At 53.3% G+C, this 27,907-nt stretch overlaps 2 protein-coding genes across 5 annotated transcripts; one reads left to right on the forward strand and one right to left on the reverse strand.

Moving 5' to 3' along the window:
* Positions 1 to 180: 180 nt before the first annotated feature.
* On the forward strand, positions 181 to 14,467 carry DDX23 (DEAD-box helicase 23). The gene is made up of 17 exons (XM_068970565.1): positions 181 to 235; positions 4,936 to 5,144; positions 5,561 to 5,671; positions 7,175 to 7,268; positions 7,386 to 7,451; positions 7,979 to 8,117; positions 8,395 to 8,528; positions 8,645 to 8,757; positions 8,987 to 9,130; positions 9,227 to 9,452; positions 9,751 to 9,896; positions 10,258 to 10,435; positions 11,144 to 11,386; positions 11,808 to 11,959; positions 12,185 to 12,293; positions 13,055 to 13,229; positions 13,637 to 14,467. The coding sequence occupies exons 2-17, from the start codon at positions 4,936 to 4,938 to the stop codon at positions 13,858 to 13,860; spliced, it is 2,463 nt and encodes an 820-aa protein (XP_068826666.1). The 5' UTR covers positions 181 to 235; the 3' UTR covers positions 13,861 to 14,467.
* A 1,320-nt stretch (positions 14,468 to 15,787) lies between these two features.
* CACNB3 (calcium voltage-gated channel auxiliary subunit beta 3) lies at positions 15,788 to 27,693 on the reverse strand. 4 transcript variants are annotated; one of them, XM_068971216.1, is made up of 13 exons: positions 27,606 to 27,693; positions 20,505 to 20,627; positions 20,192 to 20,314; positions 19,625 to 19,740; positions 19,264 to 19,328; positions 19,046 to 19,065; positions 18,768 to 18,848; positions 18,509 to 18,567; positions 18,232 to 18,341; positions 17,782 to 17,933; positions 17,480 to 17,575; positions 17,237 to 17,386; positions 15,788 to 16,786 (listed from the first exon to the last, which is right to left on the reverse strand). In XM_068971216.1, the coding sequence occupies exons 1-13, from the start codon at positions 27,645 to 27,647 to the stop codon at positions 16,472 to 16,474; spliced, it is 1,452 nt and encodes a 483-aa protein (XP_068827317.1). In that variant the 5' UTR covers positions 27,648 to 27,693; the 3' UTR covers positions 15,788 to 16,471. The 4 variants fall into 4 exon arrangements, with proteins under 4 accessions (XP_068827317.1, XP_068827318.1, XP_068827319.1 ...); XM_068971217.1 differs by lacking the exon at positions 27,606 to 27,693 and adding an exon at positions 24,241 to 24,285; XM_068971218.1 differs by lacking the exons at positions 20,192 to 20,314; positions 27,606 to 27,693 and adding an exon at positions 24,241 to 24,285.
* Between the last annotated feature and the right edge of the window lie 214 nt (positions 27,694 to 27,907).

Genomic DNA, 27,907 nt, shown 5'->3' on the forward strand with positions numbered 1-27,907 from the left:
TTTGGCGAACCACATTGCCCAGCGGCCCCCGCGTCCCGGGACCGGCGCTCGCGCCGTGCATTCGGGGATTGGTAGTTCTCGGCCCCGCGTTGTTGGCCTGCGCTGCCCGGGACCAGGAACTCGCCTTCCCGGCTTGCCGCGCGGCCGAGGGAGCAGCCCGGCGACCAGGAAACGGGAAAGATGGCGACTACTCGGCGACGTTGAGGCCGCGTTGGGCGGTTTGGGCTCAAGAGTGGTGAGTCTCGGGCGATGGAAGCGGTTTCCACGAGCCTGCAGAGAAGGCGAGAATGAGGGCACAGCGGTCGACCCTGTCTCTGGGACCAGGAGAGGAAGAACACCATAGGGAAAGGGCACGAGCTTGGAAAGATCTATCCGGCAGGAGCGAAGGGGCGCGGGCCCCAGTGGGAGTGTTGGCTCCGGCGGGGATAGGGCAGGTCCCTGGACGATGTTACGGGTCAGACCTTTGCCCATGCGCACAGCACCCGTGATATCCTCAGTCCGATCTTATTCTTTCATGTTTGGAATAGCCCTTGCTCCAGCCAAACTGAAACTCTGGCTTTTCTCCCATAACTAGTCATGCTTTCCCGCCTCTGCGCCTCCTGTATTATTTCTTTTGCCGGGAATGACTTATTTCCGGAACCCTCAATTACACATCTTCAAATTCTACCTATATTTTAATACTCAAGAGCCAGTTCCTCTACACTCTTTCGAGATTTCCTTTTTCAAGTGAAAGGAAACTTCTTTGAACTCGTGCAGCAATTCATCTGAGCCTGCATCTTGGTATGTGTCTCATATCCTCTATTGTTTTGTAAGCTTCCTGTGGACAGGATCTTGCTGATTTCCTTTTGTAACTCACACTGTGCCTAGCACTGTGCCTTGCATATGGTGGTTGTTTGATAAATGCATACTTCATTGAATGAAATGAAGTTCATTCAGTGAAGTTCCTCAGTGCTGTCTTGCAAGCACTGAGGAACTCAAAGATCCGGAGGTTTGTGATGAGTAGAACCTACAATAAAAGTTGCCTGTGTTTACTGTCTGCTTATTTGCACTTCTCATTTTTTTCTAAACTCATTGCACTCAGGCTTTTACTCCCACCATGCCATTAAAACAGCTCTTGTCGTCTCTGTTTTTACAAAGGCGAGGGTGACTCCTTTATCTTCCAGTCTTTCTCCACTTGACACAGATCAGCATTCCCTCCTTGAAACACATTTTTGGCTTCTGTGATGGCATACTTTACTATCTTTTCTTGTTTTTCACTGGCTATTGTTTCTTTCCAGTTTTCTTCTCTGGCTTCTATGCCTGACTTTTAAACGTTACAGTGTTTCAGAGCTCAATCCTGGGTCCTGTTTTTAAAACAAATATTTATGACTGAGTTGGGTCTTAGCTGCAGTTCTGGTAGTGAGGGGGTGGCAGCGCTGTGGTGTAGGTTTTTTCCTGCCAGCGCTTGGGCTCTCTAGTTGGGGCAGGTGGGCTTAGTTGCTCTGCAGCATGTGAGATCTTACTTTCCTGACCAGGGATCCAACCTGTGTGCCCTGCATTGAAAGGTGGGTTCTTAACCACTGGGCCACCAGGGAAGTCCCTGGATCCTCCTCTGTTTTCTTCCTAACTAGAATGCCTACTTAGATAATAATCATTTAGTGTCCTATGGTTTTAAAAGCCATCTGTATATTGATAACTCACATTACTGTCTCCAACTCTCTCCTAAGTTCCAGAATTGCATTTTCAGCTGCCTTCCTGGAATCGCCACTTGGTTTTCTTACTGACATCTTACATTCACCGGGATCAAAATGAAACATTAAATTTCTTCCTCCATCTTCTCCTTCCCCAGTCTTCTGCAGTCATTAATGGCGCTGTGAGCCATTTAAGTTGGTCAGACCATATAGGAGTTTGAGTGTCTCCTGTTTGCTTCCTCCCTTCATCAGTAAGTCCTGTTAGCTCTGTCTTCAGAATCTGCCTTGAGGCTCTCTTCTTTCCGTCTCCACTCTCACTTTCCTAGAACAAACCAGTTACCTTTTAAAAAATATTTATTTATTTATTTGGGTGTACCGGGTCTTAGTTGGACACAAGGAATTGTTTAGTTGTGGCATACAAACTCTTAGTTGTGGCATGTGGAATCTAGCTCCCTGACCAAGGATCAGGCCTGGGCCCCTTGCATTGGGAGTGCAGTCTTGGCCACTGAACCACCAGAGAGGTCCCCACTGTTATCTTCTGTCTGGACTACCATAATAGCATTCTCAGTGGTTCCGTGTCCATTTTTGCCTTTTGCAAGTCACCGAAGTGATTCTTTAAACATGTAAAATAAGACCATATTACTTCTGGTTTAACACCTTTCTAAGGTTCCCACTGCAGTTAAACTAAAAGCCAAGTTCTTCTAGCCTGCCCTAAAACATGTTTCCATGATCTGACTCCTGCCTACCTCCTTGAGCGCATCTTGAGCCAGTTTTCCCCTTGGTCTCTGCCACTCCTGACCACATGAGTATTTTTTTTTGGCAGTGCTGCATAGCTTGCAGGATATTAGTTTCCTGACCAAGGATTGAACCTGGCCCTGGCATTGTGAGGGCCTAACTATTGGACCACCAGGGAATTCCACACGTGCCTATTTTTAGTTAGCAAACATGCTAAGCTAGCTCTTGCCTCAGTGTCTTGCTGTTCTTTCTACACAATAAATTCTTTTCCTTGATTTTTATGGACTATCTATTTCTCATCATTCAAGTCTCAGCTTACATGTCATTTAAAAAAGTCTTTCCAGAGCCCTCTTGTTCATGCTGCTCCCCATCAGACACCCTGCTTTGTTCTCTTCATTAGCACTTATACTGTTTGAAATTCTCTTATTTTCTGCCTAACTGCTGTCTGCTTCACTGGAATTTAAGCAGTAAGAGTTCAGAGGCTTTGTTTTGCTTACTGCTGTATCTCTAGTACTGGAACAGTTTCTGGCGCCTCTCAGGTACTCAGTGAGTATTTGTTGAAATAATGGTGATGTCCAGGATTGCCTTTCCTCTGATTGTTTTCTTAGGGCTATAAGTGAAAGAGACATAAGTGTAATGTCCATGGTCTATGCATGATGTACTGGCAATTCTGAGGTAAAATAGATTGTCTCCAACTTTTTTAAAGTGCTACTTGTTCATTTTTCTTTTCTTTACCCTCTCCCTTCTTAAAGATACATGACAGGAATTACATGGGAAAGGGGGATTGTAAGCTGTAGGTTAGGGAACTGTTATTGCATGGGAACCATTTGGAGATAAAGTAAGTTTTGAGAAATATATTCTGAGGCTTAGGAATGATGATGGTGATGGTAGAATAGAGGCAGATTCAGACTTGCTGTCTGAATTTAGCACCTCGCTGAAATAGATTTTGTAGTCTGAAGGGCAGTTGACAGTATGGTATGGTGTTCAGTATCCCCCAGGCAGGATGGGGACAGAACAATTCCTGCTCAAACTTTTTGTGGGACTGGATCATAATCAAGGCTGTGAAAATCTGGGTACGGAATGTCAGAACGTCTGTGATCTCTAGTTTTTAGTACACTTCTTCCTCCCTTCCTCCCTCCTTGCTCTACTCCATCCCTTCCTCCCTTATTTTTAATTGTAAAATAATCATAGATTCACAGTTCAGTTCAGTTGCTCAGTCGTGTCGGACTCTTTGTGACCCCATGGACTGCAGCACACCAGGCTTCCCTGTCCATCACCAACTCCCAGAGCTTGCTCAAACTAATGTCCATTGAGTCGGTGATGCCATCCAACCATCTCATCCTCTGTCATCCCCTTCTCTGCCCGCCTTCTATTTTTCCCAGCATCAAGGTCTTTTCAGATGAGTCAGTTCGAATCAGGTGGCCAAAGTATTGGAGTTTCAGCTTCAGCATCAGTCCTTCCAATGAATATTCAGGACTGATTTCCTTTAGGATGGATTGGTTTGATCTCCTTGTAGTCTAAGGGGCCCTCAGGAGTCTTTTCCAACACCGCAGCTCAAAAGGATCAATTCTTCAGTGCTCAGCTTTCTTTATAGTTCAACTCTCACATCCATACGTGACTACTGGAAAAACCATAGCTTTGACTAGATGGACCTTTGTTGTCAAAGTAATGTCTCTGCTTTTTAATATGCTGTCTAGGTTTATCATAGCTTTTCTTCCAAGGAGCAAGCATCTTTTAATTTCATGGCTGCAGTCACCATCTGCAGTGATTTTGGAGCCCAAAAAATAAAGTCTCTCACTGTTTCCAAAAGACATAGATTCACAGGAAATTTTAAAACAAAAGTGCATGGAGGTCCTATGTACCTGTCACCCAAGTTTTTGCCATTGCATAACTAGAAGTACATTTCTTTTAATCTGTGTAAAAGTGAGTTTCTCTTCTATTTGAACTTAGGTTTTCCTTGAGGTGCTGATCATAATCCCACATCTCAAAATTAAACTCCTTTTTTCTCTTTTGAGTTTTCTTTTTTTTTTCTTTTGAGTTTTCGTTATGTGCCCAAGATAACTTATCTCTCTTAGATGTAGTTTATTGATCCTGGTGGGCTGGCAGATACAGTAGATTCCAAAGATGAGCAATACAAGATATTTCTAGAGATAGCTAGTATACTATTCATTTGGTAAATTTCTTTTAATATTCTTGCAGTTTAATTATAAAAATTAGGTATGCTTATTGTACACTTTTGGAAATGAATATATACAAAAAGGAATCCCAGAGAGAGAGTATTAATAAATAAGAATGGGCCTCTGGAGCCAGACTGCCTGAAACTCTGACACTTAACACCCAGGTATCCTTAGGCAAGTTACTTTATATATCTGAGCTTCAGTTTCTTTATCCATAAAGCAGGCACACCACTATATCTACTTCAGAGGATTGTTTTGAGATTAAGTAAATTGTTTGTAAAAAGTTCAGAAAAGAAAAAAAAAGTTCAGAAAAGTACCCAGTACATAATAAATACTCGTCTTATGCACGATAGATGGCAGGAGAGCTGGCTGATAAGAAGGACCGTGATGCATCACCTTCCAAGGAGGAGAGGAAGCGATCTCGGACTCCTGACAGAGACCGCGATAGAGACCGAGACCGGAAGTCTTCCCCATCTAAAGACAGGAAACGGCATCGTTCAAGGGATCGGCGTAGAGGAGTCAGCCGTTCTCGCTCCCGTTCCCGATCCAAGTCTACAGAAAGGTAAAGTAACTTGCTGTGTGTTACCTGGAAAGGGAGTGTACATTTCAGACTCCTTTATCCTTGGTTCCTCTGATGCCTCCATATTGGGACATGAGTCTGTCATAGGTTTCTCTACATCTGGGGACCCAGTAGCTCTTACAGGTAAAGAGGAAACTTGTAAGATGAAGTTCCCAGCGATTGAGGAAGATAGTTCATCTGTTCACACAGTCCATGGCCTATCATTGTCATTAGTACTTAGCAGTGCAGCTTGGAGTTCTAAGACCTTATTAATAGAATTCCCTCATAATTTCTTGGGAAACACATTTTCTAATTTGTAAAATATTACTTTGGGAAGAAAAGAGCATGGGAACCTTCTTAGGGCTGCAGTGCAGGTCCACAGGAAATATCACATGATTTCTTAATTGCTCTGTCTTCAGAGATCGCCGGCACAAAGAGCGAGAGCGAGATAAGGAACGAGATCGGAATAAGAAGGACCGAGACCGGGATAAGGATGGGCACCGAAGGGACAAGGACCGCAAGCGATCCAGGTGCCTGACTGGTTGGAGTGGGCTTTAGGGCAACGCCCTCACTGCTTCCTCTCTGCATCTCAGCTCGCCCAGCTTCACGGGAAAGTGAATTTTCCACAGTGAATCCTGTTGGTAGTTATTGCAGAGCTGTCTTTTAGAAGGCACACATCTTCTTCAGAATGTATAACCAGTTAGTGAAGTCACAGCCCCTTGAGGGTCCGCTTGTTCTTAGAATTTTGAAATTAGTTTGAAAAGGTTACCAGCCAACAGAACATTCCTATAGCTCCATCAGACCATTCAGTTTCCTACCCAGAATATACAACATGTACTTGTTGGGTTAGCTTAATGTGCCAATATCTTGATCTCTTTGTTCTGGAAACTTTCTATACAAAGTTTTTATTAGGCCCTGAATATGTAGGTTAGAATTCAGGGCGAAAGATAGAATCCTCATAACAAACACTGTGGTTATTTGAGATCTCTTGTTTATTATGCTTATAGCAGATATGGGGAAAAGATTGCTGGGACTGATGGGAAGGAGAAGTGAGCAAGGGAATATATAGCAGTATCTGGGAAGGGTGTGGGTGGTGGCCATGTTGGCTGAATTCATTGTGCATTACAAAGTAAGGCAGGTCTTTTTTTTTTTTCCTTCTGATGTGCATTTGCTATTTGGAGGAATTTTTTTTTAATTGAAATATAGTTGATTTACAATATTGGGTTAGTTTCAGCTGTACAGTGAAGTGATTTCAGTTACACATATATATTTTTTTCCAATTCTTTTCCATTATAAGTTACTATGAAATATTGAATGTAGTTCCCTGTGCTACAAAGTAAATCCTGTTGTTTATTTTATATATAGTAGTGTGTTTCTACTAATCCCATACTCCTAATTTAGCCCTCCCTGCCCACTTTCCCCTTTGGTAACCATAAGTTTGCTGTCTGTGTCTGTGAGTCTGTTTCTGTTTTGTAAATAATTCATTTGATTATTTTTGCAATTCCATGTATAAGTGATATTATCTCATATTTGTCTTTCTCTGTCTGACTTACTTTACTCGGTATGATAATCTGTGTCCATCCATGTTGCTACAAATGGTAATATTTGATTGTTTTTTGTGACTAATGTTTGGAGGAAATATTTTTGATATCAGTAGTTAAGACCCACATCCCAGAGGAGATTAGTCTCAGAAAAGGAGGTTCAGGTATCATGGGCCCAAGACAGGGCCATCATTGGTTTCAGAGCAGGCAGAGTGACCAGGCCTGCCAAAGGAACTTCAGGACTTGTTGGATGACCGTGGGCAAGTCTTGTTGAGTCATGGGAAAACTTCCATTGTCTTTCGGGGGCTCAGGCTGAATCTCATCCAGGGGCTAGAGTAACAGTGATATGGGGAGTTCTCTGGTGGTCCAGTGGGTAAGACTCCTCACTTCCACTGCAGTGGACCCCTGGTTGGGGAACTGAGATCTCACATGCTTCACAGCGTAGCCAAAAAAAAGTGACGTGGACTGTTCCCCTGTTCATTTGCCTTAAAGTTTATCTCCTGGCCGAGGAAAAGAGTTTAAATCTCGGAAAGATAGAGACTCTAGAAAGGATGAAGAGGATGAACATGGTGATAAGAAGCCTAAGGTAAAAAGAGGAAGAATTTTTTTTTTCCCTTACCATCCTCTTCAGTTTAAGCCTGACTTTGTTGTTCTTCAGAGGGAGAGAGCCTCTATGGACTGAAGTCCTGTGTTTTATCTTCAGGCCCAGCCATTATCCCTGGAGGAACTTCTGGCCAAGAAAAAGGCTGAGGAGGAAGCCGAGGCCAAGGTAAGAGCTTGAGGGTCTGTATTAGTTGCCTAGGATTGCCACGACAGAACATACGGACTGAGTGACTTAAAGAACAGAAATTTACCTTCTTACAGTTTTGGACGTTAGAAATGCAAGATCAAATGGGGTTGTTTCTTCTGAGGCTTCCCTCCCTGACTTTTAGGTGGGTGGGTTTTCCATCTTCACAGGCCCTTCCCTCTGTGTACAGGCCCCTGGTGTCTCTGTGGGTCCAAGTGTTCTTATAAAGATACAGTTAGATCTGTGTAGGGCCTATCTTTGGAGCCTCATTTTACCTTAATCACCTCTCTACATACAGTCTACTCAGAGGGATGGGAGTTAAGGGCTTCAACATCCAGATTTTGAGGGAGACATAGTTTAGCCTTTAACAAGGTCCCAGGCCTGTTTGTATTTTCCTTACACATTTAATGCCTGAACAGGTATTTCTGGGCCCTTTGCCATCTCACCATCAGTGATGTGAGTCTACCCTGTCCCCAGATCCTTGTTAACAGTTGTAATCTATTTTGTAGCCCAAGTTCCTCTCCAAAGCAGAACGAGAGGCTGAAGCCCTGAAGCGACGACAGCAGGAGGTGGAGGAACGGCAGAGGATGCTTGAAGAAGAGAGGAAGAAAAGGAAGCAGTTCCAGGACTTGGGCAGGAAAATGTTGGGTTCGTTTTCTTACCCCGTGGCCCTCGATGGGGGTAGGAAAGGGTGGGACAGGATTGTGGTGTCACTCAGAAGGGCTTGAGACCTGTTTGAGTTTGGAGGAGGGTGGCTGGGGCACGTTCATGAGAAACATCTCTTTCTGTTAGGTCTTCATTCCCCTTGTATCATAAATGTCCCCCCTTCCTTTTTACTCGTTTGGTGTCTGTTGTTTGGATGATCTCCATGCCTTCTTTTTCTTCCACTGAGTTCTTCTGCAGCTTTGTTCTCTTTGGTCTGCAGAAGACCCTCAGGAACGGGAACGTCGGGAGCGCAGGGAGAGGATGGAGAGGGAGACCAACGGGAATGAGGATGAGGAAGGGCGGCAGAAGATCCGGGAGGAGAAGGATAAGAGCAAGGAGCTGCACGCCATTAAGGTTTGGGCCCCACCCTCCACACACACAAATGAGGTTTAGCTGTGTGGCTGTTCTGATCTCTGTATGTGAGGTTTGGGCCTCCTGCTTGAAGGGCTTTGTGTTTTGTCTCTGGGCAGGAGCGTTACCTCGGTGGCATCAAGAAGCGGCGCCGGACAAGGCATCTCAACGACCGCAAGTTTGTCTTTGAGTGGGATGCGTCTGAGGACACTTCCATTGACTACAACCCCTTGTGAGTGGTTTCATGCCTCAGTGCTAGGTCTTTTAAACTAGGCAGTTGCTAGAGAGAATCAGTGACTACAGAGATAGGAGTGAGATAGGCTGGGATGGGGAGATGGGTAAAACAATAGTCAATAGCCCTCTGGGTGGGAAAAGACTCTGACCGAAAGGGGAACTGGTACACCTTCAGCCTTGTGCTTAGCAGCTTCTTCTCTTTTCCTCTTTCTCTGTCCCAATCCCAGGTACAAAGAACGGCACCAGGTACAGTTGTTGGGGCGAGGCTTCATTGCAGGCATTGACCTGAAGCAGCAGAAACGAGAGCAGTCGCGTTTCTATGGAGACCTAATGGAGAAGAGGCGGACGCTGGAAGAAAAGGAGCAAGAGGAGTGAGTGGTCAGGGCTATGGGTTCGGGGGCACAGCCGAGTCTACAGGAAGGAGATGGAGGATATGGACCCCATGTATTCCCCGTGTCCTGCTCCAGGGCGAGACTCCGCAAACTTCGAAAGAAGGAAGCCAAGCAACGCTGGGATGATCGGCATTGGTCCCAGAAAAAGCTGGATGAGATGACGGACAGGGACTGGCGGATCTTCCGCGAGGACTACAGCATCACCACCAAAGGCGGCAAGATCCCCAACCCCGTCCGGTCCTGGAAAGACTCCTCTCTGCCGCCACACATCTTGGAGGTCATCGACAAGTGTGGCTACAAGGTGAGACGCGCAGACTGCCCGAGGTCCGACACGCTGCCAGATTCCAGGGGCACATGCTTAATTTGCGAACAGAAGACTTTGTTCCTTGACTGTTTGGTGCCTCCTCTGCCAGTGGGCACCAAGGTGATGTTGTTGTCAGTTTCTGAAGTATTGTTTGTTGATTGTGTTTCTTCTCGGGTCCCATACCTTTTCACTGTGCTTGGTTTCTTCCCATTGTGCCCAGCCTGGCAGCAGTAGTCCAGGTTGCATAATTCTGTACCCGTTGTCTGTACCCACTGCTATCTCTGGGTCACTGCAGGAGCCGACACCTATCCAGCGCCAGGCAATCCCCATTGGGCTACAGAATCGTGACATCATTGGCGTGGCTGAGACTGGCAGTGGCAAGACAGCAGCCTTCCTTATCCCGTTGCTGGTCTGGATTACCACTCTCCCCAAAATTGACAGGTGAGAGCAGCCAGCATTGGCTCCTCTGGTTGGGAAGGGTGAAAATGGCAAATGAGCATTTGGTCTTCTTTTTTAAGTCTGTAATCAGAAGGGCCCTTCTTTAGTTAGCCTGGGTCAGATATTAGGGAATAATTGGATCATGATATCAAAGAAGCATATGGTTATTTTATTGCTGGTACAGATCACTCCTTGGAGTGCTTGGCTGTCCTGGAGTCTGATTTTTAAGAGCATTTGTTGCATTCTTTTCCCACCACCCTCCCCATTCTCATAGCTGCCCTTAAGAGTGACTTTATCTTGCTCCTGTTTGTGGTTGGATGAGAACCAAAGCTCATGAAACTGCGGGCTGCCCCATTTACCACAGGATCGAAGAGTCCGACCAGGGCCCTTACGCTATCATCCTGGCCCCCACTCGTGAGCTGGCTCAGCAGATTGAGGAAGAGACCATCAAGTTTGGGAAGCCGCTGGGCATCCGCACTGTGGCTGTTATTGGCGGCATCTCCAGAGAAGACCAGGGCTTCAGGCTGCGCATGGGCTGTGAGGTTGGTTCACCTAGCCAGCAGCAAGCCCGCCGTTTGGGATGGAAGTGTTTCTAGTTCTGCCATAGATGTACAGTAAATGAAAAGGGGGCTGGCTTATAGATACGTGCTGTTATTTATGGAGGACTTAGGCACCAGGGATTGTACTTTGCACATCATTGTCACAACCACCTTAGGAGAATGGATAATGGTACTTCCATTTTACAGATGAAGCTGAGGATCAAGTTAATAACTTGCTCAGAGTCACAGCTGGTGATGGGCAGAACTGAGATTCATGTCTGAAGGCTGTGCTCTTAATCACTCTGCCAGACTGCGTCATTGATTTTGCTTTGCATTCTTCTCAGGGTAGAAGGAGAGCTTTTTACAAGAGGTCTGCTGGAGGAATTGAGTCTTCTGCAGGCTTCCTAATCCTTCTATCCAACCCCCTCCACCATATCACTTAGTCTCTCTTCCATCTAAGGAAGTTCCTGTTGATGTTGCCTCTTCGGTCTAACCCCTGGACCTTACCCAGAGACCCCATTCACTCCTGAGAAAAAATAATCCAAGTGATTTCATGCCAGTTCTCTGGAATTTTCACTCCCAAACCTAAATAGAGTTTGGGGGCCAAGTTTCTTAGCACTGGGGATCTGTTGCCCAAGTAGGTGGATAGTTGACAGGAGGGGAAGGAAAGGGTATCTGCTGGGCCACACGTGACTCCCCTGTGCCCCCCAGATAGTGATCGCTACCCCGGGACGTCTGATCGACGTGCTAGAGAACCGCTACTTGGTGCTGAGCCGCTGCACCTATGTGGTTCTGGACGAGGCAGACAGGATGATTGACATGGGCTTTGAGCCAGATGTCCAGAAGATCCTGGAGCACATGCCTGTCAGCAATCAGAAGCCGGACACAGATGAGGCTGAGGACCCTGAGAAGATGCTGGCCAACTTTGAGTCAGGAAAACACAAGTACCGCCAAGTAAGGCTGCTTCCCCAGGCCGGGAGAAGTTGGGCAAGTTGCCAGACCTGCTCCAGGGCCCTTCTTGCCCTTGGTGGGCCAGAGTACCTGTTTCCAGAATGGTGAGGCATGGCTGCGTACGGTCCTCTCACAGTGCTAGCAGTGTAGCCTCTTAGCCTGGAAAGATGATTCTTGAGAGTCATGCTGCCGCCGCCACGGGTTCTGGCAGATGACTCAGCCCTTCCTTCTATCATAAGGTAGAAAGTACTCTGCTGAGTAGCCACTGAGGAAAGAAGTGGGAAGGCAAGGGGCAGTTTTCTGAAACACTGTTTCCTGTCCAGGCTCATTTTCTGTTCTTTAGTTTGGGGTGTGCTGCTTGTGCTGATGGTGGCATGTGTGGTGTGTCTGCCTGCGCTCAGGGCTAGACCTCTTGTTTTCACAGACAGTCATGTTCACGGCCACCATGCCCCCAGCGGTAGAGCGACTGGCCCGGAGCTATCTTCGGCGACCTGCTGTGGTGTACATTGGTTCTGCAGGCAAGCCCCATGAACGTGTGGAACAGAAAGTCTTCCTCATGTCAGAGTCCGAAAAGAGGTATGGGGGCACCTGAGTCAGGAAACAGAAGGGAGAAGGGACTCTTTAGTGCCAGTGGTGGCTGGAGGGTGATTGTTCTACCATGTTGAAGAGTTTCTGTTTTTTTGTTCAGAATTCCATGGGCACTGGAGATTCTGGAATTGGTGTTTGTAGATCAGGGTTGGGCATTTCACTTGGAGTGGAGGGGTAGTATGCGTGTAATTTTTCTCATCCTTTTCTCTCCAGGAAAAAGCTGCTGGCAATCTTGGAGCAAGGCTTTGATCCACCCATCATCATTTTTGTCAACCAGAAGAAGGGCTGTGATGTTTTGGCCAAATCCCTGGAGAAGATGGGGGTGTGTCTGGCAGGGGAGGGCAATGCCTCTTCTCTTTGGTGCTGCTTTCTGAAGCTAGTCGGGCCCCCTGGTCTCCTGCTTTCAATTCCGACCCATTCTTGAACCTTTACAGTATTTAACAAGTCAGGGTCAGAGGGAGAGGGGTGGTAGATGGGGATAAAGGGGACTCGGTCAGTTGCTGTGACTCCCTGTCCATTCCAGCAGTGCCAGCCACAGCTGCCTCGGCTTTTCCTCCAGGTGGGCTGGGGCCAGGGAGACACACGTCCTGGCAGGATCTGAGCGTGTGGAGTGGAGTGGGTTGGAGTGTTCTGTTACCAAGTATTTTGAGGAGAGGGGATGGCGTGGTCAGGAGGCAGATGTTAGTGATCAGCGACCTTTACTCCTGAATCTGGTGTTTGAGGGGAAGGGTGTGTCCTCTCCACTCAACACTGAAACGGCCTTGAATTTCTCGGTCCCTGCTTTCCATCCTCATCTTGCCCTCATTCTCTCTTCCACTACTTGTCATCTGTTTTGACTCCACATCTCACCCCGATTGCCCTGCCCTTAACCTTGTCCTGTCTGTCTGCCGCACCCCCCGTCTCTTCCATCCCTTTCCTCAGCTCATCTGCTCCCTTCATACTTCACTTGCCCTTGTTCTCCCGCCTCCTTCCCCTTCCTTCTCCCTCTCCTCTCTGCAGCCCTCCCTCCCTGTCTACCCTCCTGCCTTCTGAGTCTCTCTGTGATCCCATTGCTCTTTCTTCACCTCACCATTCTTCCAACAGTACAACGCTTGTACGCTGCACGGTGGAAAAGGCCAGGAGCAGCGAGAGTTTGCACTGTCCAACCTCAAGGCTGGGGCCAAGGATATTTTGGTGGCTACAGATGTGGCGGGTCGTGGTATCGACATCCAAGATGTATCTATGGTCGTCAACTATGACATGGCCAAGAACATTGAGGGTGAGTGCGGGGGAAAGCAGCTTCACTCCAGGTAAAGGGTGAGTCCCTGCCTGGTTCTTCTCGAATATCTCCACCGAGGGGGCCGCTGCTCTCAGCTCTCTCAGCCTCGAGCTTGGAGTTGCTTCTTCCTGTGAGGAGAGCTCCTGTCCCTCAGCGCCTGGGACAGCACTCTGTCCTCTGGGTGTGAAGAGTGGAGCTGGGCCACACTGTCCAAGTGTGATAGGGTGACCTCCATCAGCAGTGCTGCTGGGGAGAGCACCGTGGGCCCTGCAGGTTCAGGCAGCACAAGCTGCGTTTACTGCCCTTGGAGGTGTGGCAGGGAAGAGGGTGCCTTTAGAAGTGGAGGCTTCAGACACTGCCCACCAGGGCATCTGGCCTGGTGCCCTGACATTTCTCCCCCTCCCCAGATTACATCCACCGCATTGGCCGCACGGGACGAGCAGGCAAGAGTGGTGTGGCCATCACCTTCCTCACCAAAGAGGACTCTGCTGTGTTCTATGAGCTGAAGCAAGCCATTCTGGAGAGCCCGGTGTCCTCCTGCCCCCCAGAGCTAGCCAACCACCCTGATGCCCAGCACAAACCAGGCACCATCCTCACCAAGAAGCGCCGGGAAGAGACCATCTTTGCCTGACACAGCACTCGCCCCAGGGTTCAAGGCCACGCTCTGGAGCCTGTTCCTCAGGAGCCTCACATCTCTTCCCAGGCCCTCACTCCTCCAGGGGCTTAGGAAGCAGTCAGACTCCCTGGCCCAGGCCCTCAGGGCTGAAGGCCTGAGTGCAGGTCTGTCAAAGGGGAGGAAGCTGCTCTAGGAGGCAGGCAGAACAAACTACCAGGGATTTGGCCCAGCTCTGCCCCTCAGGCAGGCTTTGGGATTGCATCGGGCCATCAGTTCTTGCCAGTTAAAGGGGGAGCCAATTGGCATCGCCTCCCAGACTGAACAAAAACCTGGCTGCTGGGCTGGGACTTCTTTGGCACAGACTTGACTGCCTAAGCCACGGCACCATCGTTGCCCTAGATGACCCAGGGAATCGGGTACTGAGGATTATGGACCTTGGACTCTTATCGTCATTTTGACAGCTGTTTGCCCTTTTGGATTATAAAACAAGTCGAGAGCCTTGTTTAGAGTTGTGCACGGCCCCTGTACCAAGGGGTGTTGTGCACTTGAGGCGTCCCTCACCCCGGGAATTTTTATAGCAGATGAGGGGACAAGGTGAGCTGGCTGAGTCCATCTTGAAGTCAGTGAAATTTCTGTTTTCTATTCTCTGAGAAGATGAGTTTGTATGTTCTGAGAATAAATACACGAATATGAAGGCTGTGTCTAGTTCTGGCTAAACTCCTCTCCCAGGCCCTCCCTAGTACCACAGGAGACGGAAGGACAGCACTGGGCACGGTGGGTTGACTTGGGAAATGAAGGAAAATCACATCTGAGAAAGATCCTTGGGTCTAGGCTGTTAGCCTTAAGTCTCTAGGAACCACTTGAGGGGAGATGGGAAAGGCAGTGACGGTGGGACCGTCATGCATTTTCCCTCCTCAGCTCTGGCTTCACAGAAGTAGCTCTGGCCTGGACAGCCTTCTGGGGTCTTCACCCAAGGGTGAGGAAGGAAAGCAGCTGTGAAACTCTGGCAGGAGCAGCACAGTCAGAACCGTTCTCCCACCCTGGAACAATGTGCTTGACCCCGAGTCTTCAGGACCACTGCTTGTGGCTCCCAGATTGCTGCTCTGCAGGGTGAGGAAACAGGCACCCGAGACAGCAAGGAGAGAGGAGCTGGGCCCGGCTGAGTTTCCGTGTGGGGAGGGGGCTGCAAGGCCTGGGTCCTCCCCCTGTACTCTTATTCACATGCTCTTCCTTACCCCTCAAAGAGCTGGGCAAGGACACGGAGTTCGAGTTGCAGCTACTGCAGGGCCTTTCTGGCCTGAGGCTGGGACAGTGTGAGGCTGTGACTCAGCCTCTTCTCCACCTCCCCAAACAAGTCCCTTCTGTGCTGCTGACAGTCTCCCTCCAGGGCCTGGGCATGAGCGGCTGGGTGAAGGGGCGCCCGGGAGTCTAGTGCCTCCTCCAGCTCTGTCCTTTCCCCTTCCCACTCGGTCTTTGAGAGAGCACATCGAGGATACGTATTCACCTCCTCCAGACTTGGGCCATGCAGTAAGGACCTTGGCTACCTGAGCCAGCAGACAGAACAGGAGCCCAAGGGTCTGCGCATGGTGTTTATTAGTGATGACAGTGAGGTGGGGCAGGGTCTTGTGGAGCATGCTCTGTAGGTCATACACTAGAGCCTTAAGACAAGGGTAGCCAGGCTGACAGGGCCTCTGGGGGCTGTCCGCTGGGTCCTATCTCCCCCTCTAATCCTAACTTACGAGCAGCAGCTATGGATCAGGGAATAAAGTCTGAGGCCCATATCCCATGGGTGTGGGAGGCATGAAGGCCAAAAACAGAAAAGATAGGATGCAAGAGCGAAAGAATGAGTCGGGCAAGGAGGCGCCCGGAGCAAGCCGTCCATATATTCTCTGCTACACTCACCCTCCCTCCCCCAGCCCCCAGCCCACCATGTTCCTAGTCCCTGGTCCCTTCAGATGTTAAGATGCTTCCTGGCAGGTGGGCAGAGCCCTTCCCTGCTGGAGCTTCAGCTGGCCCTGGCCCAGCTGCCCGTGCTCCAGCCTTTGTGTGGATGCCCCACCCCAGCTGATGCCAGGAGTGCCACCCTGCTGGGCTTCGACTGTCTCATGTCTCACGTGTGGCAGTGAGGTGAGTAGAGGCCCTCGGACCCCCAAAGCACGACCCCTGAGTCCCTCAGGTTAGGACAGGACCGCACCTGCTCAGGGACCTTGTTTCTCCCTCATGCCATGCTGCCCATGCCCCACCCTCTTGTCTCTTTGGGTGGCATTCCTTCCCTGAGTCTGGTGGGAAGGCCCCTGCTAAGGGGGTCCTGGCCTGAGGGCACTGCCCAGTGGGGCAGTTTCTTGTGCGGGAGGAGAGGAAAGGTGCCAGGGTGCAGCACACACAGCTATTTCCTGGAATGGCAGCCTAGGGGGGGGGGGTCACTGTGCCCAGGAGGTGAGGGGGCCCCCTGCTCTTCTCCCAGAACCTCGGGACTGCAGGCAGGCCTGGAGCTGGGGCTGGGCGGGGGGGTTCGGGGGCTGAGCCTAGTGCCAGCCTCATGCCAGTCTAACTCCGACCTGCCTGGAGCAGGGGCCCCAGCCAGCCTGTGCCTGTGCCTGCCGGGGCAGGGTGGCAGGAGGCTGTGTCAGTAGCTATCCTTGGGCCAGGGCCGGTTGCGTTGCCAGTTCCGCTCATTGTGGTTGTGCTCCGAGTCCTGGGCCAGGAGGCGGTCTTGGGGGTCGTGCCCGTTGGCACTAGGCAGCCCCGAGGTGTGCTGGCGGTGAGGCTGGTACAGGTCGTGATAGGCATCCGCATAGTCCTCCTCCAGGTGGCGGGAGCTGCGCTGTGAAGAGCCCGTCCAGGCTTGGCGGGAGCTCTCGCTGGCCTCGTCTGAGGGCATCAGGCTGTCCCGCTCCAGGGGTGAGTGCTCCTCGCCACGCTCCCCTAGCAGCTGCTGGTTCTGGGGGCAAGATGGCAGCTCTACGTAAGGCCATGCGGACCTCGCCTCAGTCTCCCTCCCCACTCTGGCAGCGTGAGGATTCCTGCCCTCAACTCTCGGTCCCTGGGTACAGGAAATGATGCAGAAGGAGAAGCACCCCGGAGCATTCTTCTACTTCAGACAAGGAAAACTGGAGCTTTCGACTCCAGCCAAATCCAGGCTCTGCCTTCAAGACAGACGAGGAGAAGAGTTTGCAGAGTGTGTTTCTTTGGAATCCCAGGAAAAGTGGCCTCTGATTACCTGTCTCATTGCTTTCTTCCCTCATCAGGGAGTGCTTTCACCCACACACCCTTGCTCTGCTCTCTGATCCTTTGGCCTTCAAACTGGAGGTCAGGAATGATCCGCTCGGTGGGGAGGGGGCATTGCTTTGGCTAGCTCAGCCTGAGCATCAGTGCCCTTGGAAATGGTTACCTGAAGTCCGGGGATGGCACTGGGAGGGCCCAGAAGCCCAGGGCCGGGGGCTGGGTGGTGGGTTGCCCTCCAGTAAACCTCCAGGTACTCAGCCAGGTGCTCACAGGCGTCTTCCAGCTGGTTTTCATCCAGAATCACATCAAATGACTCCTGGAAGGGAAAGGGGGAATGTTCCGTCTCTATCAGCCCACCCCAGCCCTGGAAAAGCAAGAGTGGGCACAGGAGTGGTGCCCAGCCACTTACGGGTGGGCACTGGACCAGCTTATCGTATGCCATCATCTGCACAGTAAGGTGCTTCATCTGCGACTTCCCCCGGGAGCGGATGAGACGCTGGAGTACCTGAGGGGCAAGGGCAGAGCTGGGCCCAGGAAGCACTGGGCGTGCCCCCGACTCATGGCATGAGGAGCAGGCAAGGAGGACTCCGAGCGGTGTTAAGCAGCAGCAGGAAAAGGGGACTGAGGAGCCCTTGGGCAGGGACCAAGCAGAGTAGTACCGCATTCTAAGAGGGCAGCCCTGTAGGCCTCCTCCATCGCCACAGCTCTTACCTTCGGTGAGGACACTTTGACAAAGACGATGATGGGGGCCAGTGAGGTCTTGGCCAGCTGTGCCGGGTGGTTGATGGTGTCGGCGTCCAACACTACTAGCTGCAGGGATTTGGCCAGCTCGAATATCCGCTCAATCTCACTCTGTACTTCAGCTATGAAGGGAGGGAGGGGCCGCAATGCTCAGCGGTGGCTCCACCCCCATCTGACTCCAACAGGGCTTTGGGGTCTCCCAAATGGTGGATGGGAAGGCATGGTGGAGGGAGAGGCTGTTCATCAAGGCCTGGGCAGGCAGAGGCACGGGGAATTGAGACTGGGGTGGGTTCTTGCCAATCCTGGGGAAGGTGGAGAAGGGGTTGGGCAGGAATGCAAGTTGTCAGGAAAGAGAAAGGCATGAGGAAGGTTTTCACTAATGCATGAGTGGGCAGAGAAGCAGGACTGGGGACTTCTCACCAATGCTGGAGCGGGCAGAGGAGCGCTCGATGATGGTCCTCTTGCCAGGATTGTTGAGCACAGATCGCTTTGCCAGTGAGAGGTCTGCGGTGACTCGGGTGATGGAGATCCTGGGGTGGGCAGGGAGAAGCACAGCCCACCTCTAAATTTCAAGCCTAGGGCCCTCCCTACCCAGGTCCCACCAGCTTTCACTTTGGAGGACACCGGGCTACAGTATCTGGAAGGAGGCAAGGACTTCTCCCTGGTTCTCATGCCTCCCCAGGCCAGAATAGCTTACCTGCCATCAAACCTATGTTTGAGGAAGTCGAAGAGTGCCTTCTGCATCATGTCTGTGACCTGGGTTGGGGGGGCGGGTGAGGGGAGAGGCGTGGAATTGGCTGGGAGCCTTCTTGGAGATGGGCAGCCTCCCCAGGTACGGCCATGGAGCTCAGCCTCTCCACACGCAGACCTTGATGGAGGGGCAGTGGGGAACACCCCCTCCCACTGTTTCTGTGGCAAGCTTGGTAGAGGCAACTCTGGGGTCAGGGACCTCTCACCTCATAACCTTTCAGAGAGGGTCCCACCAGCACCACAGGCCGCATGGAGGGTACCACGTCATATGGAGGAATATGTTCCGCCTGCAGAATTGACCTGAGGTCAGGCAAAGTCATGGCCATGTGGCCTGCCCTTCGCCTGAGTGGGGTGGGGCAGATGCAGACGTCTGGGCCCCCTCCCCTCTGTGTTTTCTTGCCCCTTCAACAATGACTGCCCAGAAGCCTGTCCCCACAGCCAGACGCCAGGAGCCCCCCAAGCCCCAGTCCCTTCCTTGACTCACCTGCTTTTGCTTCTGCTTGGCTTTTTGGAAAAGGAAATAAAAGATTAAAGTTGGTGAAGGGGGAAAGACCCCGAGGACACGGTGTTCCCGTCCCCAGGGGAAACCCTGGGCTTCTCCCAGCTCCAACCCCTTCCCACACTGTTCACTGGGAGAATCTCCCTTCCCCCTGTGTCTGAGTGGCCCACCTACCCAAGACAGGTGGGTGGAGGGGAGGCTACCTAGAGATGGAGGAGGGGAGCGTCGGCTGCCAATGTCACTCAGGCTGGATGGGTTCCCAGATCTCCTGAGAGCAGAGAGGGAGGTCAATGAGAGTCTTTGTGTGTCTGCTCTACACAGTACTCAATAGCTGTATACATCTTATGTTTCTGCTAGTGAGAGAAGTGCATGTGACGTGAGCCTTTGTGTGTGAGCTTCAATACGTGTGCACTGGTACCTGTGCATTGCGAATGTACACGTTAGGTCTGAGTGTGCACACTGCATGTTGCGGGGAGCGGGGTATGCATGCCTGTGTGGTGATGTGGACCGTGGGTAAAGAGCACACGTCAGGAGGTATTTACTGAGTCTCAGCCCTGCTCTCACCTGGCCTTCTGCTCCTGCTTGAGCCGGATGCTCTCGAGGCGCTGGGGGCTGGGGATGAAGGCGATGTCTCCACCCTCTTTCACTAGCCGCCCGATCCACCAGTCATTGCTGTATTTCTAGGGGTGGGGTGGGGCGGAAGGAGTGGTGAGAGGAGGCGGTCCAGGCCTCCGCGCTGGCTCTTCAAAGAAAAGGGAGGCGTGGGAGAGCTGGTCTGAGCCAGGCAGTGCAAGGGAAGAGGGTCAGGAGAAGGTGCCAGAGGGGAGGGCAGCCATGTCTGAGACCCCCAAGATTTCCGTGTGAGGCCTCACACTGGTCACTGGGAGCCTTAGAGGCAACTAAGCTAACTGCTCACTTGTACAGATGGGAGCTGAGTCCCAGGTCTCAGGAGGACAGAGATCCTGAGGACTAGGTCTTGGGTATGAGGGGTGTGTGTATGTACAGGGGTGTGTTAAGGATGAGTTTCGGAGTTTCAGGACTTGTTTATTAAAGAGGACTGAAGCAAGAGGCCTGGGAACTTGGGTAAGAGCAGAGAAACCAAGTGGCTTCTGTCCGGAGAGGGTCAGTTACCTCTTTAATGTGCAGAAAGTCTTTGGCCTCAAAGTTGACTCCAGAGCCCTGGACTGGACACTCCTCATCCAGCACGCCACAGTAGCTGACATTGGTCCTCACAGCAAACGCCACAGGTTTGTGCTGGGGAACGCAACCATCGGCACAAATGAGGGGAACCTCAGAGCACCCCTTCCAGGTTCAGGGCCCAACCATCCACCCAACCACACACATACTCATTCGCACATCCTGCCCGTTGACCCCTCGAGACTTAGGACCTGGCACCAGTTTCCACCCAGCCTGGCCCACTGTGCCGCAGCCGGCAAGAGGATACCTTGGCCCTTTCCAGCTGCTGCTGAGCCTGGCTCTCCACTTCACGCCGGGCACTCTCCCGGTCCTCCTCCAGGGAGACGTCTGAGTCCAGAGATGGGCGGCTGGTATAGGAGTCGGCTGAACCCTGGTGTGGGGAGAGGCTGTGACCTGTGGGCTCAGGAGTGCTGGGCACTAGAGAGGCACCTCCGAACCCCACGAACCTCAGCCTCTCCAGTTCCATGGGGGTGGCTGGCCCTGTCAGTCCCTCCTGTTTCCCCAGGAAAGGCACCAGTGCTTCTGGGGCTGCAGGAAAGCCAGTCCAACCCATATGTGCTGAGATCTGGGCTCTTCCTCCCAAACCTATTAATACTGCAGCCGTGAATAGAGCCTTCATTTCCCTCCTTCCTCCCTTTTCTCCCCTTGACCATGTCCTGTGAGGCAGAGGGAAGTGAGATGTACTGAAGATGACATACTGGGGATGATTCGGAATCTTTGGAATCCAGAAGACCCAACCCTCTTGTTCACATCAGCCTGCAAAGCAGCCTGGAAACTATTTCCTTAAAATGCCTGGCAGGAGTATAGCCAGCCAGGAACAGTCAAGAGACACTGGTTGGCATGCTGCTGGTCCTGAGTGTCAGGATATAGCTGCCTACCCTCTTAGATCCTCTTTCTCATCCAGGGTGAAGGGGAGGACACCGGGCTCCCAACTCCTGGCAGTTACTCCCTTCCTGCTCTCTTTACCCCCACTTTCTTTCCTCTCACCTCTGCTGGGACAACTGGCCAGGTGTGGGCGGCACAGACTGAGGAGGCAACATAAAGCTACCTCCTTGAGCCCAGGTGAGCCCTGGCCACGACTACCAGCTGGCCTACATCTCTCCGCCCCTTGCCCAGGGGGATATCAGCTCTGGAGGAAGGCGGTGCTGGTGCCGGGCAACCCTGGGGATGGAGGGAGGGGGTCTCTGGTAACCTGAGCCAGGAGGGTGTGAGTCCTGCTCAGAGGTCGGGCCTCTGGGCAATGAGGGGCCTTTGGAGGGTGGCAGAGCTCACCTTCAAGGCCATGAGGTTGATGAACAAGGGAAGCTGGACCTCAGGGCAGGAGGGAAGAAGTCAGAATGTCTGGGATTCCCCCTCAGTCTAGGGAGAAGGGAGTCTTTGGTTTCCTGCTTCAGTTTCCCCTCTTTATGAGCAGAAGCCTAAAGTGATACATGCATCAGTTCTGAGGTCCAGGGGGAAGAGATCAGGCAGGAGCCTAGATAAAGGGACCGTGTAGGAATGTACACGTGTGTGCGTGTGTAGTAGAATGTTCTCAGGCTGAGGAACATTCCTTCAGACCCACTGTGCATGACCACCACAGAAGGCAGCGGAGGCCTGATTCTGGGTGAGGAAGACAAACTCAAACAGCTTGCCCAGCCCACTGTGGGCAAGAGGGCTGGTCAGCCTGCGGGCAGCCCAGGTCCTAGTGTGGAAGCTAACGACAATGTCTGTGCTAGACCCAAGGCATGAAGACAGCACGAGGAGGGAAGGGCCTCCATTTTACAGAGCACGTTCCCATCTCCCTTGAGAACTAAATAAGGCTGGCTTGGCAGCAGGATAAAGAGCAGCTGAGCCCCGGGAAGAACCTTAGCTATAACAGCTGAGTTGGGGATCTCATCCCAGGGGCCTGGGGCACAGGAGATGCCTCTGTGGGAAACAGCTGTCTGAAGTGAACAGGGGCCAGCAGGCGAGGGGGCAGGTGAGGCAGGATGACCACCTGCGTTGGTAAGTACATGCCAGATGCTTCCTAGATGGGAGAGGAGTCTGACCCTTCCTCTGTTCTCCAGGCTCTCAGCCTGAGTCATTGTTGTGTTCCTGCCTGGGGCACCTGGGTTACCTGACCTCTTAGCCTAAGATGGGAACGACAGGGTCTCTTCCTAATGTTCCATGAGTCATGCTCAGAATGCAATCCCTCTCCATCTCTCCCAGGTCCTCAGAGCTCACCCATGACTCAGGGAGGCCAGGGCTGCCCCACCAAGCAGACCCTGGGGTCTTGGCTCCCCCACCCCCTGTTATGCCAGAACAGCCAGAGGCTCAGTGCTTTGGAGCTGCCAGGAGTTGGCACTGTGCCCTGGTGGTGCCCCCCTCGCCTGGTGAGTGTGTGGGCAGGCTGCAGCTCTACTCTTGCCTGGCACGGGGGAAGGAGAGGAGGGAGATGAGCCGTTGGATTTATTTAGAGCCTGATTTCCCTCCTACTGCTTCAGAGGGGGCCTCAGGGAGAGCAAGGAGCCAGGCAAGAGAAAGGAAAGTGGGGGAGGGTAACCCAGGAACCAGAGAGGGGTGGGGAGCCAGCAATGGGTTAGCAGGCTGCCCCAAACACCATCCCTAAGTCAGGCTTTACCTTGTAACAGTCCAAGCCTTCTCAACCAGGGGTGGGAAGAACCTTCTAGGGCCCTCCAGCCCCACAGAGGGAGGTTCATTCTCCAGCTCACCTTGGCACCCTGGGCCGTGGCCAGCTGTCCCTTCAACTGTCAGGAAGAGGTGTTCACCAGAGCCTTGAAAATCATCTGCTCTAGCTGCAATGTAATTAGCCTCAGAGGCCCAGTGGGGAATTGGGCCCAGCAGGGGCCCAGTCCCCGAAAAGGACTGATAGATAGGTGCCTTTCCTGAGCCCCAGAACTCATCTATCCTGGACATGGCAGCAGGAGATGGGAGAAGACGCCAACAGTCCCCTTTGACCCTGGCACACTCTACCCTCCTTATCAGATCAGAGACCCCTCTCAAGCCATCCAGCTGCTTTCATAAGGAGGACTTCTTGTCGGATGCCGGAGAGAAGGGACTGAGACAGTGCTGCCCATCCTTGCCGCATCTTTCCAAGCACTCTCCCTGCTCTCTTGAGCTCCGGGAATCACTGCCTAATGAGCTGATTTGTCTCAGTGGGTCAGGAGATAAAAGCAAAGAGGAGAATTAAATATTTATCAGTTGCCTGGTTCTCTGAGCAAAGAGCTTCCTCTCCATCCCCAGGCCCTGGGCTCCTCTGGCTTCATCTCCTGGCCTCCCTGCTGAGCAGGTGCTCAGGAGGCCCCCCTGCTTGGGGGTGCCTCAGCAGGAGGAGTGGGATGGCTGGGGCACAGTCAGCCAGCCCACCCATGTGCGGGACACCCAGTTTCCAGGCTGGGAGAGAAGCTGGGCTGAGGGGTGAGGAGGTAAGGCAGTGCCCGGGGATGGCCAGCTGAAGGCGATAATGGAGGTCCTCAAGTTTTATGATCCTTCTGTCTGAAGGGGCTGGTATGGGATTCTCTGCTCTTCTCCAGGCTTCCTAATCTGTCCTTTACTAAGGCTCAGGAGGGCTGGACTGTCCCCCTCTGTAAGAGCCCCCGCATCGCATCTTCTGTGCCTGCTGTTCAGACCCCAGAAACCCTCCCTGGGGAACTCCAGACGTTGCCCGAGGGCCTCTCTAATGCCTCCGGGCCCTCAGTCTCCAGCCCCGCCTCCCTCTACCCTTCTGTCCTGGTCTGTGGAGCCACCTGCTCTGAGCCTCCCCCCACCCGAGTCCCTCTCGGCACACACCGGATGCGCCCTGTTCTAGCTCGGGGCCACCGGGAAGCCTCCGGCGTGAACATCCATCGCTCCACTTTGCGGGAGGGCCACCGCCCCCCACCCCCCACGACATGCCCTGCCCCGCCACAGAGGCGTTCCTCAAAGTCCTGAACTGGGGGAAGGGTCCGAGGGACAGGAGGTGTCACCCCAGCTCCCCCACCCCCACCCTCCCCGTGGGCACTCACCGCCTCCGAGTCCTCAAACCCGGGCACGTAGGAGTCGTCATACATGGGGGAGTCCGGGTGGGGGGGAAGCGAGCGGCGCCGGGGGCGGGAGCGGCCCGGAGGCAGGGGCGATGACAGCGGGCCGCGCCCGGGAGATGCCACCGAGCCCCGCAGCCCTGCGGGCGGCGGCGGAGAGCGAGAGCGCGAAGGAGGGAGCGAGCCGCGAAGACCAGCTGCTCCGAGCGCAAATCACCGCTCCCCCCGCCCCACCCCCCCAAAACCCCGCCGGTCCCACCCCGAGCGCGGCTGAGGAAATCTGGCGCCGGCTCCTACAATAGCGCCCGCCCACCTGACCCCCCTCCCCGGGAGCGGGCGAGGGGGCGGCGGCAGGGGGCGCCGGCCGCCGGGGGAGCCCGAGGCCCGGCCGCCGGAGGGTGGCCGACGCCAGCGGGGTAGAAGGTGGGTCCCCGAGCACCTACGGGGCAGAGGGGCGGCGGGGAGGAAGGGGAGGAGAGACTGCGGGCGGGGCGGATCCCGGCGTGGAGGAGGCGGGCCGAGGAGGGACGCGGAGACCGAGGCGCTCGGCAACCCAGGAAATGCTCCGCCGGGAAACAAAGGGCTGGCGCGGGGGAGGGGCGGGGCGGAGACGGCCGCGGAGCCGGGACCCCGCGAGCGAGCCGCGGGCGCAGGTTAAGGGGAGGCGGGAGAGAGGGGCAGGCAGCGCAGGGGCAGAGGCCGAGAGAGGAAGAGGGGAGGCCGGGTAGCGGGAGACCGGAGACAGAGGAGGCGGGGCGGGGCGGGGCGGGGGCGGGCGGCAGGTGAGACGGCGGCGTGTCTGCGCCCCGGCGGCCCGGGAGACTCCGAGAGCAAACCCCGCAGGGGTCCTGGGGAGGAGTGGCTTCAGCGACCCCCGGCCAAATGCCGAAAAGTAGCTCCCGTCCCCCGCCTCTCCAACCCCCCCACGCCAGGCGCTCGGGCCCGTTAGTGCTGGGACTCGCTCGCCGCCGAGGGCCTCGGTGGTTGCCCAACCCGGGCGGATTGGGGCCCGGCCACCTTACTACACCTGTTGCGCGGGCAGATTTCATCCTAGTCTGGCCAGGATGGGGGTTCCCTTCCTCATTTCCTTGCCAAGGACTGTGCCAGGCATTGCCAAGGCATCGTGGGAACTGGCGTAGGGAGGGGCTGCTTTAGGCGAACCTAAAGGGAGGGGGAAAGAAGCCAGAGAGTGGAGGTAGGGGGTGGTTGTGGCTGGGACTGAAGGAGGGAGCCTGGCCACGCCGGGGTTGGCGGGGGGAGCAATTCTCCTCAGAGTCACTAGTCTAAGGCCAGATACCCTCCTTAGCAAAAGGATGAGGGTGGTCCGGGTGGCCAGTGTGTGGGTTGGAAGCACGTGTACCACTCTTCCAGTCAGTCTCCTTCAAAGGGGCACTAAGGTTTGAGGTTAGAGACCCGAGCAGCATCCCTTGTCTTGAGGAAACTTCCTCAAAGATCCACCCATTTGAACTCCAGAGCAAAATTATTCCTTTGAATTTTGATTCCCTCCGTACCCTTTCCTCCCCTCTCTGCCTCCTCCCAGAGATTGGGGCGGGTGGCGGGGATGGGGAACATGAGATAGAGGGGTGCCCTTGGACAGCTTCTGGTCTCAGGTCTTCTCCCCTCCCAGAGTCTCACACCCAGGAGGGTGAATCTGATATTTGCTCATCCCTTTTCTTCCTGGGCTACAGGGGAGTTGGAAAACCAAAACTCTGACAGGGTTGGGTGAGATCTGTGGTAGGAAGCACTGTGCCTGGGAGAGAGAGGAAGACCACCAAACCAACTGGCTTCCCACTTAGGTCACTTGTTCGTGTTCCTTAACAAGAAAGAGAGAAGGGGGGTCTCATCCTAAGACTGTCTTGGTCTGCCTTTAGTCTCTCACCCCCTGTGAATGGTGCAGTCCAGCCCTGCCCAGCATCCACCTCCCGCAGGGACTCCGCGTACAACTTTCTTGGAGCCCCTATGGCCCGCTATTGGGGGAGGCAGTGTACTTTCACAGTTCCCTCTCCTGAGGCTAGCACCATTTGGGGCTTGGTTATATGTTGGATTCTTCTGTATCGGAAGTTCCCAGACACTGTCTTCTCGCTTTGTGCCCTCCCGCAGTTCCTCAGTATTTCTCATAGCCTCCTTTATTCTCTGTCTCTGTCCTTCCAGAGGGGCAGAAAGGGGGCATTAAATGTGACGCAATAAGACTTAAGGTGCTCTCTCCTGGGAGATGATTCTAATGAAGGCGACAGCTACCAGGGCATCTGCTTCTCTCTCCGTCCCTGAATTTACTCTCATGGCCCCTCCTTTTGGGACTCTATCCACCACGGGAGTGTCCAGGGGACTGTAGGTAACAGTGGATCTGCTATCAACCTCACTCCTGTCTTACACACCTTGTCTTCATCCCCATCTGGGACAGTGGTGTCTTAAGTCTGCTTATGAAGCATGAATTGCCATGCCAACCACCCCCAGGAGATGTATTCAAGTTCCGCATACCTGGGCCATCTCCTGGGTCCTGCGGGAGCTTCAGAGCCTCTCCCTGGTTCCCTTCTCTCCGAGTTGCTACTCACTGCCCTCTTCCATTTCTCACCTCACCCACAACTGCCTGCTCTGGTTCTCATGCCAGCCTAGTGCTTCCTGTCCTATATCAAGACATGTGCCTGTCACTGTCCATGTGGTCCCTAATCCATTTTCTTTTCCCTGGCTAAGCATAAGAAGAGTGAGCTGGGGGGTGGGGTGGGAGGAAGATTCATGGACAGGATTCCTCCTGCCTTCCTCTTTCTAGGAGAGCGTCATTAGACTGGCAGCTGGCAGATACCCAAGGCATGGAAGCAGGACATGGGATCGGGGCTGGGGGGAAGCCTGAATAACCAGGTTTGGGAGTTGGAATTCTTGGGAATCTCCAGAATACATTCTAGCTTCTCCTATAAGTGCACCAGGAAACTGGGTGGATCCCAGTCACAGAGTGTTGAAGGGAGGAAACTGAGGCAGAAGCTAGGACCTCTAGGGAGTCCTCCCCAGCAGTATTTAAAATCTGGAGAAAGCCAAAGCCTCTAGCATTCTAGCTGCTGGGCTGCTCCCAGGGAATGCAGGGAGGAGCACCAGGGGAGCTTTGCAGAGTCCTCCCCTCAGTCCTCACATCTAGACCCCTTTTTGGCCCCCACACAGTTCCCCGCCCCCATTCCAGTCCCAGTGCTTAGAGGCTGCCAGCACTGGCTCTCCCTCCTTTCCTACCTGCCACCTCTACCCTTAGCCTCACCTACTCCGCCTCCCTCCCCATCACTGCAGTCTTCCCCCAAATGCCAGCCCTCTCCCTAGCTCGGAGTGGGCTCTCCTCCCACCCACTGGGAGGGGGCCCTCGCGTTTACCTCATTCAGCAGGAAGGTTGCACTGGAGTCAGAAAAAGACATAGACCGGGCTGGCGGCCTTTCTCCTTCCTCCGGGCAGGGGCTCCGAGGCGGGAGCAGGACCGGGCAGCTGCTCTGCACACTGGCTCCCACCTGCACGCCTGGCCTCGCCCCACGCCCGGCTTCCACGGCGCTCCCTTCCCTCTCTCCGGGCTCCCTCCTCCCTTCTCTCTTCCCTCCTCCCTCCCTCCCTCTCTCTCTCTTCCTTTCTCGCCGCCTCTGTCACTCTCTCCCTCCCGTTTCTCTTTTCAGCCCAGCTTTCT

The sequence above is a fragment of the Capricornis sumatraensis genome, chromosome 4 (assembly GCF_032405125.1).
Source record: "Capricornis sumatraensis isolate serow.1 chromosome 4, serow.2, whole genome shotgun sequence".
Classification (NCBI taxonomy): Eukaryota; Metazoa; Chordata; class Mammalia; order Artiodactyla; family Bovidae; genus Capricornis; species Capricornis sumatraensis.